This window comes from Montipora foliosa, chromosome 14 (genome assembly GCF_036669935.1).
Source record: "Montipora foliosa isolate CH-2021 chromosome 14, ASM3666993v2, whole genome shotgun sequence".
Taxonomy (NCBI): domain Eukaryota; kingdom Metazoa; phylum Cnidaria; class Anthozoa; order Scleractinia; family Acroporidae; genus Montipora; species Montipora foliosa.
Window position 1 is genome coordinate 5,912,765 of NC_090882.1, and position 15,487 is coordinate 5,928,251.

General features: G+C 40.1%; 1 protein-coding gene and 1 long non-coding RNA gene across 2 annotated transcripts in view; both read left to right on the top strand.

The window, feature by feature from the left end:
* Window positions 1-3,642, top strand: part of LOC137985276 (eukaryotic translation initiation factor 3 subunit K-like) — a 9,911-nt gene extending 6,269 nt beyond the window's left edge. The window contains exon 9 of the mRNA XM_068832845.1: window positions 3,483-3,642. Within this exon, the coding sequence (XP_068688946.1) occupies window positions 3,483-3,514 (32 nt within the window). The 3' untranslated portion in view covers window positions 3,515-3,642. The remainder of the gene's footprint in view (window positions 1-3,482) is intronic.
* Window positions 3,643-6,642: 3,000 nt separating this feature from the next.
* Window positions 6,643-15,061, top strand: LOC137985595 (uncharacterized). The gene is made up of 3 exons (XR_011119318.1): window positions 6,643-6,779; window positions 6,920-6,982; window positions 14,961-15,061. It is a non-coding gene; the product is annotated as an uncharacterized lncRNA (long non-coding RNA).
* Window positions 15,062-15,487: the final 426 nt, after the last annotated feature.

Genomic DNA, 15,487 nt, shown 5'->3' on the forward strand with positions numbered 1-15,487 from the left:
GCATTTTTGCAAATTTTTTTGCCGTACTCTGCAAAACAACAAGGACGTAAAAGTTATTATCGACGACTTGAATTTGCCGTTGTGTGTTCACGTTTTCCATTGGCCTGCAGTGCAGGCGTTATTTTGGCGCGGAACGCTAGATAAACCAGGTTTTCGATGCCGCCATCTTGGATTGTGATTAGATGCTTGACCGGGAGAGGGTTGGTGCAGTGGCGGGTTGGGGGTGGGGCACTCGAAATGACTTCCCCTCCCCCTCCCCCCTTCCCCATTTTTCCACTTAACGCCTACTTCCTCAGCAAATATTTCCTCGCCCCAATCTTCCACAGTTACCAAATCTTAGAAAGATGGTGGCCTAATACGAAAATGTGCACTCGCGCGCCCAAAATACGCCTGCACTGCAGGCTAGTTTTCCATAAAACTTGAGGTCTGGTCATTTTTTTTAACATTGCAGGTTAGGTAACGTAAGATAACACTAAAATATAACGCGACAGTTCCTTAAGTTTTACACGATTTACATTCCTAACTCTTACTCGGTACACGAAAGGAAAATCCTTGATTTAAAGGCCCATGCAAACGGTTTCCACATTATTTTTCTTCGATATCCGTGCGATTTTGTTGAAGGATGTTGACTACTGGGGTGGCCATGGGCAAACAGTTTCAACACACCATCAACAGTTGATTCAACAGAGCTTCACGAGAGGCCTGGTATTCAGTCCCAGGCTGCAGCCGGGGTTGTCACTATGGATACTGTCATGGATACGTCATTGGGAGACCGATTAGTGCGCACGCGCATATCCAACAATGTTGAAAGAGGGGGGCAGACGGCTTCAAATTCATTCAACATTCGCGAAAACAAAAGAAATATTGAATGGTTGTTGAAGCAAAATTTAAACGCTTTTAAACGGATTTAACATCGATTCGACATGTTTGAACGCGGTTGAAACGGCGATGGGGGGGAGGGGGGGAGAACAAACGGTTTTAACATTGCTGTTCAACAAAATTGAATGGATGTTGAAGCCCGTTAGTCCGGGCCTTAAGATGCAAAACTGAAAAGATAGTTACTGTATTTACCTTAAAAAGTAACAACGTTTTGGTTTTCAGGTTCACTGAAATGAAGCAAAACTATTAGCTCAACAAATGTTCTTTGAAGTACATGTGTTGAGCTGATAGTCTTGCCGCATTCTCTTTGACTTCCCCATGATATTAATAATAATAATAAATAATAATATTTATTATTAAATTCTCAACCTCGGATAATGCAATTCTCGTGCTCTGATTGGTTCACTCAATCTCGGTTATCAGCTCATATACCTTAGTTTGACCTTATATGGTAAATGATTGCGCTTAGCGTTGCTAAACTAAAAGCGTTTACGCCAGAAAGCGAAATTTCTTTCGGTATAAAGCAAAAGAAAAACGTTTTTGTGGAAAGTTTAGATCACTTTCGAAGCTTAGAGATACGCGAAAAGGTAAGAAATGTTTTTGTGATGAGCCTGCGTCTGTCTGACCACGAGGTATTCCACAACATCGCATCTTCATCAACTTTTTTCGATTTCGCTAGGATTTTCTCGCTTTTTTCGCTCGTATTTCGTACTTCTAAACTTTTGGAGTTTAAGGAATTTAATAAAACAATTATTCCATTCGCGCTTGTTGGATATGAGAGTGGTTATAGCCAACTCGGCGCTACGCGCCTCGTTGGCTATTTATCATCTCATATCCAACGCGTGCTCATGGAATAATTGTTAAATATTTCTTAGGCGCAAATTAACATGTGAATATGATCAAATGTGCCTTACAAAGAAAAAAAAAAGTAAAAACTAAGATTAAAATACAAGTTTAAAAAGTTAAAAAATAGACTTAACTGGATATAATAAAAAGACTAAATATATATAGATATATAGAAAGTTGCATATAAACTGGAGAGGAAGACAAAACTTCTCGAAGGTCCAAGAAATTTAATAAAAACTTTTTAGCCCTTCGGCCTTCGTCAGTTAAAATTTTTTTAAAATAGAGTAAAAGTTAAAAATCTAAGGATAAAATGACCTAATTATTACAGCAGTGGAGACTATATAGTCTCTGAAAGACTAACAATGGCTATTGTAATGGAATACAATTAAGTAGTAAATTGTATGGTACAATACAAGCCAAAACTAAAGCTTAATCACTAAAACAAAAGTAATGATGTAATACTAAAATCTAGAGTTATGCAAGTGATTCAATCTATTTATGTAATACCGACTACAAATTAGATGGGACTACAATGGAAACAAAAAACCTTTTTATGGAACATTGAAATTGATCCGTTTTTTTGAACGGAATTCACAGCGCTTATTGAGGCCAAGAGGCTGCAGTGTGCGCAATTGTGCCGCCCAATAACCCTCCCGCTTTTGGCCTCAATAAGCGCTGTGAATTCCGTTCAAAAAAACGGATCAATTTCAATGTTCCATAAAAAGGTTTTTTGTTTCCATTGTAGTCCCATCTAATTTGTAGTCGGTATTACATAAATAGATTGAATCACTTGCATAACTCTAGATTTTAGTATTACATCATTACTTTTGTTTTAGTGATTAAGCTTTAGTTTTGGCTTGTATCATACAATTTACTACTTAATTGTATTCCATTACAATAGCCATTGTTAGTCTTTCAGAGACTATATAGTCTCCACTGCTGTAATAATTAGGTCATTTTATCCTTAGATTTTTAACTTTTACTCTATTTTAAAAAAATTTTAACTGACGAAGGCCGAAGGGCCGAAACGTTTTTATTAAATTTCTCGGACCTTCGAGAAGTTTTGTTTTCCTCTCCAGTTTATATGCAACTTTAAATACTAACTGAGGAGACAACGTGCATCCTTTTGGATCCTTCTGTTGGGAGTTTATCGTTTGGTCAACCATTACAGATATTCAAGCTATATATATATATATATATGATTTGGTTGAAAACTTAAAACAAGACTAGATATTGCATCCCTAACCCTAACCGCATCATTCAGAAATACAGCATCTAGAAAATCAACGAAACTCAGTAAATACGTCTATTAGCATGAAAAGAAAAGGGTGTTTTCATATGACGTCAGAGCGGCCGTGTTGGAGAGTGAAACAAAGAAACAACGGCCATAATGGAAGAGTAAGATATTCAGGCTGCTGGTCACATGAGCGAAAACAGTCTATTCTTTGATTGCACTTGACGTCACAGGCGGAAAGAACAAAAGCGAGGAAGTCTTGAGAATTTGACTCTATTATTATGCAAATCGTGAGCTACATTTTTCTATTGTTTTGGCACCAACATGGCCGTCTTATCACGTGAGTGCAATCAAAGAATATTCCCCTAAAAAGAAATCATCTGTTACCTTGCTATGGGTGATACACCTCTTAGGGGACTTAGTGTTCTATTGTGTTGTCACCTGCCTTCGTTGGCAAGTTGATTAAATAAAATAATGAATAATAATAATAAAATAAAAGTTTGTTTGTTGCCCTCTTTTGCAGGTGTTGCTGGAATAATTGCGTCGACCAAGTAAAGGATTTGATTTTGTTGCTTCGGTCATTTAGAATGAGATCCATCTTAAGAGAAAAAAAGCCATTTAGCAAGATATTTATAGCACACACCATTTCGCTATGTTGAATTAAATCGAAAACTGACACCCTGTCCGAGGTTTTTAATTAACTTTTTGGTGCCGAGATCAGTTAACCCTAACCTCCAAGTTTCTTTTCTGGTTGACTGTAGAATTGGGGAATCTTTGTTTACATTTTTTGCCTCATTGGTATAAGCCCATCGTTTTCGAATCTAGAGTCGAAAGTAATTAGCGGATTGCAATTGGTTTGGTTTAGAGCGAGTCTGAGTGTCGTAAAACCAAAACCAAAGTTATTACTTTGCCCAAACAAAAAGGACCGAGACAATCCAGTAAACCAATCAAAACTCGAAGTAATTACACGTAGCCGATACAAAGCGCGGGAAAATGTGCGCACGTGAGCCACGATTGGTTTTGGTTTCACTTCTGATTGGTTGAAAAAATCACTGAGTGAATTAATCATAAACCAAAGTAATTATCTAATTACTTTCGACACTCAGTTGAAAACCGCTCTATTATTACTTCACTCAGTGATTAGTTCAAAGTTCTCGCACCACTCGTTCAACCAATCGTGGCTTGCGTGGCACATTTTCCCGCGCTTTGTGTCAGCTACGTGTAATTACTTAAGAGTTTTGATTGGTTTACTGGATTGTCTCCGGCCTTTTTGATTGGCCAAAGTGATTACTTTGGTTTTGGTTTTACGACGCTCGATTGAAACTCGCTCTATCAGCTCAAACGTCTGTACTGAATATTGAAAGTGCATTGCACAATGAGCTATCTCTGAAACTTTGCGCGCAATTTATCGGATAATCTTTGAGTAATGACGCTTTGAAAATTCGAAATTTTAGAAAGAATGTATGGGCTCATTAGCGCTTTTACCACTCAAGAATTTATCAGTTTTTGATGGCTAATAACTCGCTCGTTATGAAAACGAAAAAGCTTAAAAGTGTACATTTCACTAAATTTAACAAGTTCATTGACCTTTTGAAGTCAATTTGTAAATTGCATGATGCCTTTATTCAGCAAACTCGTATGTTAATGAGACAAAATGCAAACAGTGACGTCAGTAAAGATACATCTAAAAAGCAATTCTCGGTTTTCACATGACGTCACGGTAGCCATGTTGGAGCCCCGACCAAATCCCCCGTGAATTTAACTCTATTATTATGCAAGCGTTTTCTTTTGTTTTCGTTGAAAACATGGCTGTTGATCACGTGAGTGAAAACCAACAATACAAACCCGCAACTGATCATGACCCACGACCGAAAGGGCAAGAAGCATTGGTTCTATTCCTTACCTCACTTTTCCCAAGGGCACTTTCTGCAACACGAGAGAAAGATTTAGTTTGTTTACCTTATCTGGCAGCATGCTGTACAAAACAACGAAGCACGCTATCGTGGATTTGCTTGTTATCATGGTAAAAAAATCCACTTTCTTAACTTGTGAAGAACAGCATGAAAGTGCTGAGAGCTGAAAAATTAAAATTGGAAAAAGATCTACCTTTTTGTTGATGTTAACTCTTTCGTTCTTGTGATGTGAACTACGCATCTTGCGAGAAACCTTGAAGGCCCAAAAGTCATCGCGGTCGTTTGCTTTTGTCTTCAAATGACGGCATGTCCAAATGCGTGATTTGATTGGGCGTATCACGCGGGAAACAACATGTCAGGTATTTTGGCATTTTGGGCATTCAACAATTCAGTCACTGTGCGCAATCACTGTTGGGCGAATGTGCTACTCTTAGCACACATTTTTTTATAAAAAGAAAAGGCACAAAACCCTTTGAATGTGACCTCATAAATTTAGTTTCTCTTCTCGAGAAAATTTGAAAAGACAACAGTGATGCAACGTAAAAATTCCTTGCAGAAGCGGCAATGCGATTAATATCGCGACAACTTTCGATTTTTGGGCTAAATGTCAGGATAAGGTGGCGGTTGCTTCCTATCTATTTAAAGCAATCCCTTGCCAGTCATGCCCAGGGTTGACTCTATTTAGATGCACGCCCAATTTTTGACATCTAACACGAATTATAAAATAATTAGGATAGTATGCGCACTCTCATTGGTTAATAGCTGTGTTAAGATGAGAGTATGGAAACATGGCTGTGACATCACACGCATTTTGATTGGTTGTAAGCTGTCAGACGCGCGTTTTGATTGGCTGGTAGGAAATAGGAGCGTGTATCAAGAAATTCTGTTTCAATCAAGAATTTTCGTTCATTTGTTTCCTTTATTTCCGACTTATCTTTGAGAAATATTTTATAAAAGAAATAGAGGACTTTTTTCCGTGTTTCCATATGCTCATCTAACACTCGGGGAAGTTGGGAGAATTCGAGACAGTTATGCAAACCCTCGAATGCGTCTCGGGTTTGCATGACTGTCTCGAATTCTCCCAACTCCCCCTCGTGTTTAAAAGAGGCTATGGAAACAGAAAACGTCCTCTATTGCTTCCTTTTCTACCTATTTCCAACGATAAGGTGAGGGTGAAGGTTAGCATTGTTTTTGGCGGAGCTCAGGCGCACGAAGGGCGCCGGCGGAGCACCATGGGTAAGATTCTTTCGGAATTCTATCCATGCGAGAAATTTTGGTCATGACGTCAGCATACGCTCGTCCGCCCGCGCATACAGACTATCGGGGTGGAGATGGACAGCCTCCTTGGACGGGAGTTTTCGGGCAACTTTCCTTGGCGGGAAATCGCGTGGCAGCGTTGCATTTAGCAACCCGCGTTTTTCTGGCGGATAATCATATTAGGGAGCTTAAGCAACGGCGACGGAACGGGAACGTAACTATTTCAACCTTTTTAATATGAAAAGGGTGTGGTAGTTCCTCACTGAAAACTGACACTGGTCGGAACGGCGCTTAATTTAGGAGAGAAAATAAATGTTTATCCTCAAGTGCTGACGTTCTTCATAAAACCTCAAATGTGGTTATTTCGCGTTGTTTTTTTGCTGACGACGGCAAAGAAATGCACAAGAGTGAAAAATGCACGTGCAGGGCGTGCAAAGCTATTGTTTTTGCCCACTAAATATGCAAATTTGTGACGTTCTCGTTGCCGTTGCTTAAGCGTTTTATTAGTGAGGAATTAAAGCGCACGAGAGAAGAGGCGACGAAATGTGAGAAATTTAAGCGAAAAAAACCTCGAGAGAAGACGAGGAAGGAGAAGAAGAGAAAACTTCAGCTGTGAGAAAAAATACTAATTTACAACGGCTGGCTTTCAGGTAAATGTTTTCCTTCTTAATGCATGTGCCTCACTGCCTCACATATTTTGTGAAACTCGTTAAAAAACGAAGAAGGCCTGAAACGTTTGCAATTCCGTGTTTACAGTGATTCTGGGATATTTCAACAACCACATTTACAGGCTTTTGTGTGAAATGGATGTCCAGTCGTGAGCTGCTTTGTTGGACTTTGAAACTGCAGTCGAGTAAATGAATTTACTGCTCTTTGGCTTGACTTTTTAATTAGTTAGATTTTTACTGTTGTTCTAAACTGAAGAGAGAGGGTATAAAGATTATCAGACTTAACTGATTAGAGTGTAATGTGTAATGTGAAGTCAAACGGAAAATGTTGCGAAAGAGACCACTGTGCATGAAATCTCAGTTTTACTTCGTTATTGTTTGCAAGGGTTGTTTGTTTACAGCTGTCACTTTAGAGGTGTTTGATCACTGTAAACTGTAGTCACTGATGACGATTAATTGTGACCTTTATGCAGAACTATATATTATTTCCATATACACTATATTGCTTTTCGGCTAGGCGAAATCTATTTATTATATGGAGGAGAGTGTTTCACTGGGAACTAAACCACTCGTAGATTCCATACGCCACTTCATCTGGGACCCGAGTGGCGTCTTTTCCGAATGTCACCTTTGTGAGTGTCGTATCGTTCAATGACGTCACGATTCCCGCCTTTTTTTTTCTCCCGCCTTTCGAAAATAAAATTCATATCTTCTCGCCACTGTGTAATATCCTCTATATATTAGCTTAGGGTAAATGCAGCCGTTTATCTTTATTTGACTAGCGACACTTGGTGACGTTTATTGTCTGTATTCCGAGACACGAGTGATGTTGAAGTTGGGGATAACAGTACGGGGACACTTTGTGACGCTTATTGAAATCGGTGTGCATCTAATTAGGGTCGATGCTGGACATATCTAAAAGGTGAACACAAATGGCCATCCGTCAAACTGACATTTTTGGACATTTCCTTACAATTACACGACGCAATATCCCATCTTAATATGACAAGCTTATCGCTGTATAAAGAATGAAAACAGGCAGAATTAGAGCTTTTGTTCAACAAGAAATAGCGTTTCTAAGAAAGCCGCGCTGATCTAGGTCTAAAAACCACTTTGAAGACGGTTAGCTTTTACTTGTTTTGCTGGGTACTACTATGTCAATACTCAAAAAAATTCGATTCTCCAAGAGCTTGTCTCGTTTGTCTACTGGATATTGGAATATGCAAGGAGAACCGATCGATCCGGGCTCAACTCTTTGGCTCGCCTAATCTGAATGTTCTCTGCACAATGAAATGTTTGTTTCCTTGAAGTAGATTGTACGTCGTGTAAGTTGAATAAATAGGGAAAGGTCAGTTTGAGGGATGGCCATGAGTGTTGACCATCTCAAAATGGCTTGCTTTCTTCCACGTGATCAGCGTCAATGACGTCACTATATAGCTTGGGTGACGTCACAAAAGAGACTTAAGATTTGAGTCATACCACGAAGCAAAGAATATTGTCTTATTTTAGTTCGTTTCTTGTCGATTATCTGCAGATATCGACCATTTTCCTTATAGAAAGTTAAAATGAGGGACTTCCATGCGTTTTATGGCAATCAGTAGCCTGTCGTTTGCCGTTTTACGTAAAGGTGAGAAGGTCTCCCAGGGGTTTTGGGGAGCAAGAAGGGAACATGGCTTATTTGAACTGGGGAACAGGGGAACAAAGACAAAATATCTTAGGGATCCAGGAAACAAAAACCATTTTAGGTATCAAAGCTGAGAACAAGTTTGGAAGTAATTTCGGGAATGAGGGAACGCAAGCAAATAGGACCCTTCCCCCCTCCCCCCAAAAAAAGAAAACAAAATCCTTCCTGGGAGGCTCTCAGGAGATGCTTAATCCCTAGTAACGGAATATATCCCTGAACCAACCACAATACGACGGAATGAAACAACAGAGTACATGACGTCACAATGGCGTCCTGAGGATAAGGACAAATGGGGATGAGTTTGCGGTCTTAACCAACACAGTCACCAACGGATTTATTTTTAAGTACACTTTGCGCGCGAAAGCAAACAAAGGTCCGCCACTTTAACCAATCAGGAGAATCCATGTCACCCGTGACTGCTTCTGCCATGTTTTTTCAGGGACATGGGTATTCTAAAAATAGACTCATTTGTGACTGTCCCGGGGGAGCTCACCCATGCCATAAGAACACTCTTATCTAATTCACTCTTGTCAGCTGTCAAAAGAGCAAGTTCTCCCGTCATAGTTGTTAGCACATTTAAATAGAAGTTTACAAAGAATCTTTGTAAACGTATATCTTCCGAATATATTGCATTATTTCTTTGAATTTTAAGTACTGCTTAAAAAGCGAGCAGCAGTGTTTTATCGGGTTTAAAAACACTAGGCGAAGACGACTGTTTTTGAACGGCTTTAACTCCCTCGGGAGTCCGAACAAGGGTTAAAATTGTAAGGAAATTAGCATACAAAAAACAATCCAGGCCTTACTACTAGAATAGGCCATTTCCGAGTTCACGTCTGCCTCCTTTTCAAAGCGAGTTTAAGTGCGATTTTTTAAAATAATTAACAAATTAGACCCGTAGCCCGCAAGGGCTACGGGTCAATAGCCCATGAGGCGAAGCCGAATGGGTTAGCAAATGCAAGTTAAAGAAATGTTTATTTGGGTATAAAACGAAAGAAAGCGTCACGCTTTTCGCTACTCGAGGACTATTACTAATAGTCCTTTAGTAGCGTAGCCAATCAAAATGCAGGATTTGTAATAGTCCATTAGTTGGGTGATGTCAATAGACCATACTCATATTCTCAGTATTGGACAGGAACTAGCTTGCAATGGAGGGGAATATATGAAAAAGTATTTGCATTTAAAAAGATTTCACCGCATTAGCCTCCATTGCAAGCTACAGTAAGCGCCAATTTCCCTTTCAAGGAATCTCGGACAAATCCCTTCCCCAAAGTCAAAGTCTCCTCCGCCAAACAATGTTGTTTTCTTATCGCCAACTCTTCCTTTTTCCGTTACCAACCTTGAAGGGGGGAGGCGGAGGAAGAGGGGGGAGTACAAGTGGAAAATGTAACGTTATGGTGATTTTTCCCTAATTGTTGTCTTCCCAGTTCAGTGTCTCAACTATTTTTGTCGCTTATTGTAGTTCCAGTCCAATACTGAGAATACGAATATGGTCTATTAGTTCTACTTTACTTATGAATGAAAACTAATTTTTATAATAAAACCTTCGCACTTAAAACTCGCTTTGAAGAGGAGGCAGACATGAACTCGGAAATGGCCTATTCTAATGAGAAGTGTTCTATCGGGTTTGAAGCTCATCCACGTGGCGTCTTATCAGTGTCTTGATAGGCTGTTAGCTCATGAATTATTGAATGAACCATACCTTTTCATTTTCCTGCCGCTGTTTGCCACGTGAACGACGAAGAAATCTTGAGGCTTTGAGATTCCTGTTTTCCTTAGTTATCCATTGTGCTTTAAACCAATGAGACGATGGCATGTAATGACAAGTGATAAGCACGAGATGAACACGTGACGAGATGTGTTCCGACGGTGATGGAGTTGAACCATCTACAGCAATCAGGAGATGAGCAAGATGCCTTGACCAGTTGCAACTTAAAAAAAAATTGTGGAGGCCATCTTGGCGAGGAGGAAAAAGCAAGGAAACGGTGCTTTTATTGTCTGTAAGGAGACTCGAAAAAAAATAATTTAATCTAAGAGTGATCATTCCTTCCGCTTTTGACGTCATTAAAATTCATACCCTCATTTTGAGCACGTTTATACGACCACATTTTTGTGGTCTTCCATTTGTCATTAGTAATTCTTTGACTTCCAGCAATGATCGGTATGTAAATTACCTTTCAATGAAATGTCAGTTAGCCAGGTATTGAGAATGAAGATTATTATCAGCTTAAGAGGTGTGATCTTGAGATAACACCAAATTCTCACGACTTCAAACAACAAAGAAATCTATGGAACTAGTTAGGAGCCGTGGGTACAGAAGGGTTAAAAACTCCAGGAGTGAAAAAGACTCCGACCCATGACCATGTCATCTTGAAGCAGATTAATGGCGACTTCGTTTTAATCCCGTTAAGAGATTAAAGTACAATGGAGAGAATACATGATACACTAGCAGTAATCAAGGATTAGTGAGATGCGTTCGATTCCTATTTTGTCATCAACGAGACATTTGGTATTGTCGGAAGGTCACCCATCCAGGTATTGACCCCGTCCGACAGGACTTGACACTTTCCTTGGGCAAGCCTAACACTATCACCTGAGATCGAGGTTATTTGTGCCAGAACAAGATGGCGTCCAAACGCCGAAGTCGTGTGGCGTCACGGTTGATACCCTAGGGACATCCCGCGGAACCGACAGGATAAGAAAAACGATTTTCTATGCAACAGATCCGGCATCGCAGATAAGGAAGCCACATAAGCAGCCTTGCAGGGAAGCCGTAAAAAATTCCAGCCTTTTTGCGAGTTCATGTTACTACATCCCTCACGGAGTTAACAGACGTTAAAGTTGGCATTTAACGACGGCTCTTGTAAAGCTAGTGAACTGCGACATGAAGTTGAGGGAGAGAAAATTTGATTTTAAGCAACTCTTTCAAATTTTTAACCTAAGGGCTTGAGGCAAAAACTTATACTGGTAGTTCTTCAGCGTTTTCACATATTTTTACAACAATTTCTTCTCATTGGGTAGAACGTTCTCGTGAAAGAATACAAAGTCACCCTGCCAAGAAGGCGGCGACCTTTCCACGAAGATGAATGGACCCATCTTCTAAACGCAATATTGTCTCTTACTCAGGCCGATGACAATTCTTTTAAAATCTGTTTATTTTTGACTTCTTGTTTTTGATAAGAAATTAACGAAATGTGATAAAACGAAAGAAAAGCAACTGTCATATTTTTTCCAAACACCACCGAGAGTAAGGTCAAGTGAACATCATCCTCGTTCCCAGAGAGATCTGTGCTACTCAAGAGAGAACCGCATACCCTGGGGACGAGAATGACGTAATAGGTGCACATGCTCATCTTCTGCGCAGCCGCACTTCCCAGACCGCTGTGCATTTCTGAATCTCGTCATACTCGTGAATGCTCATCACGTCAGTCTAGTCTTCTCAAAACCACAGGAGCGGTGAGACGCTCAATTTCCACAAATCCAAACGGGATACTACAAGACACAGTGTGGCAACTGTTTCTGTGACAACAGAGAGTCTAGAATCTGATGGCGGCTCCGTTCACTCCTTATTCACTTCTGGTAAACTTGCGTTTGTCACACTGCAAAACAAAACAACGACGCCATTCTTATTTTCACTTCGGAGATATGAGAATGCTACTTAGCCGAGTACACGTCACACCATAAGCAGAACTTGTTTTATGTAGTCTATGATACAAGTGGACGATTTCATACGTAATTTAATTTACACAGGACACCCAAAAATCTTTACGAGCATTATCACCACAAGATTCCTATCCCAATAGACGACCAGATGGAGTTATTTTTGGAATGGTATTTTGCGCGCTGAGATATCTACGTAACCACGTTTATCCAATCAAATAGCTTTACTTTGAAGCGAGAGAAGCAAAAGGCATGCCGCTCGAGCAACACGATCGTCTTTTCACACTAAGCGTGTCGAGCGTGTCGTTTGAAGCACGCAACCAAAAAAATGAACCTCGTCTACTCCTGTCATGGCGGTTTATAATTAGACCTTAACATAATGACGCTCTTAGAAAACAGTATGGGACATAAGTATATTTATTTTAAAGTAGATGCTCTCTAGCATTTGTTTTCGGCATTCTCTTTTTACTAACTGTGATGTTATATACAACGCTGAAACCAAACGGCAAATTCTCTGGTAACATTTTCGGGTTAGATATCAGAGAAGGAATCGAACCCCTTTCAGTGGATCTGTGTTTACAATTTTCTGGCAATTTATAATGTTATTTATTTGTACTCAACTCCGCACAGTCTGCAGGTAAAAAAACAATTTGAAATTTGATTAATTCTTGTTAGTCAAGAATTATTTGAAAGAAAGTTTGTTGCCCATTTTTTTGGCTTCATTATTGAAAGAAATGGTTCTTCAGTCAAGGGTTTGATCCCGAGTACTGGTGGGAAATTTCAGGATATTTATTTAATTGCGTGTGGTTTTTGACACGGCGTGTGTTGCTTGTTTGAACACATACAATGAAATGATTAGTTTTTTCTTTCATGTTGTTTGTTTCAATAACATTTTTGGCTGGAAAAAGGTTTTTGAGATTTTTTTTTTGTGCATTGGTCATGTTCGAACTTAACCAATTTGCGAGTTGTTTTCATAAAGATGACAATAATTTTTAGCCATTTTGTGTTTCAAGTGTTATTCCTTGCAAGTGATGAAAGGTAGCCATAGTTTTGCACGTCAGAAAATATGTTTAGTCATTCCAGTGTAAAATAAGTTTATTTGGGAAGCCAACAATATATCTTCAACTGCTTCCTGCTTAACCCAATTTATTGTTTCCACTGACTAGTGGAAAGATTGTTTACACTACTCATTAAAACGAAGATTTTTCAACAATATACTGGTTTAATCTAATCTCAAATCATTCAGGTAGTAAAAAACTTCGAATGTATTAACCATTTCTGAGGAAACAAAAAAGAAGTAGTGTTTCTTTTCCGGACTGAGCTGCTCTTGGTATGATGAGAAATATGCCGCATTCAAGCTCGATCCTCCAGCATCCTTCTTCCATTGTAGGAGTTACCAGGAGTACTTATTGGATTCCTAGGCTTTTTTTCTTTTTTTCGATTCTTTATTTTCGGCATTACTCCTAGGAAAATCCAGTTTTCAGCACCTTCAATACCACCCAACTCAGTGCCCTCTGTTTTTGTGTAACATGTACCAGAGGCAATCCATTTTACGCTCACGGAGCGTCTAGTTTTGATGTAAGGCGGCAGTGTGGAGCAGTGGTTAGGGCACTTGCCTTGAGATCTCGAGTTCCCGGGTTCAAGACCCGCTCTGATCACTTGTTGAATTTGATCCAGGTAGTCCCTGGTGCAACTTCTCGACAGCACTTGTAAGTTGGCGTCTCGAGCGTTAGCCCTTCGTCGAGCGAATCGAGGAATTATGACTTGTGTATAGTTTTTATAGTGGAGTAGGAGCTACACTATTGGTGGCAACATGGCAACGTGAAAAATAGGAAACATTAGTTAAATGAAAAGCGTTCGTTAATATCGTGGGGATTAAGGGTGCCGATTTGGAAGATGAATTTTTGTTCCAGATTCTTGCGGCTTTCCGTCGTACCTTGATGTAGGGAAAGGCCGCAGATAGCCTTGTGTTGTTTGGAGTGGTTAGGGAGACTAAAATGACGAGCGACTGGCTTAGATGCATCCTTGTCATTCTTCTCAACATCGCGAAGGTGTTCGCGGAATCGGTCGCCTAGTCGTCTACCTGTCTCACCAATGTATAATTTATTGCATAACGTACAGGTTATGCAATAAATGACATTTGCGGAGGTACATGTGAAACGATCGGTGATCTTAACAGATCGCTTAGGTCCCAATATTTTGCTAGTGTTAAGAGTGAAATGACAAGTTTTGCATCGTGAGCGCGCGCATTTTAAAGTGCCGGGTTGTTTTGAGTGCGCTTCTAACCAAAAAGTTGCCTACGTTTTTGTCTCGTTTGAATGAAATTAGTGGAGGTTGCGAAAAGATTCTACCAATCTCGGGATCATGAGACGAAAATCCGCTAGAGTTAAAAAGCGTAAGAAATATAACCGGATTCGGGGTATAAAAGCAATGCAAGGCAATATATTACCAGTCCTTCAACCAATAACTGAATCGATAAAAACAAAAATAATTATAACGACGGTAATAATTGGTCAAGGAAATCGTTCTCGGGGAGTGATGACGTCATGGCGGCCATGTTGGTGTAATGAACAATAGCGAAAACGCCTTTTGGGAATTTGGCTCTATTATCATGCAAAACGCGAGCGATATTTTGCTTTTGTTTTGTATACCAACATGACGGTCGAGTAATAGCTTGAGTGGGTGCAAGCCAAGCAGCAGTTGAACCACTGCCAGAGTCTGGGTCTGGGGTTGATTAGGGACGAAACCCTCAAAACCCCCGAGAACAAATAGTCCCCTGAGAGGACAAGTGCTTACGGGTAATTAATGTGATTTTGTCGCAGTGAGTACGTGGAGAAAAGAAGGCGTCGGACCAAGCACGAAAGAGATAAAACTTTGGATTTTCAACAAGAAAACGCTTCAGGAGAACCCAAAACCACAAAGGTAGTCAAAACTTTCGATTTGTGATTCAATTCTTCCCTTTTGTGTTCGACGCGTGCATTTTAGCGATTTGGATCGAATGCCGAGTCTTCATTCAAGCTGTTACGTAACGGTACGCACTCCTTGCGGACCTATCCTGAAACCACGGGCTTGCGGACAAGAATCGGCGTTTCCACGACATAGTGCATTACGGGCTAAAAGCCCCGTAAGCAAAAAAAACCTAGAATCAAGATCAGACCCGGGTTGCCCGAAGCATAGTTAGCGCTAACCGGCGTCAAATACCATGGAAACCTTTAGGTTTTTATGCTCGAGTTTCTTGAAGTATGGTTAGTGCTAACCGACGTTAAGTACCATGAAAACCTACAGCTTTTAATACCTCGTAACCAACGGTTAGCGCTAACCAGTCCTCGAGCAACCGGCCCCATACCTC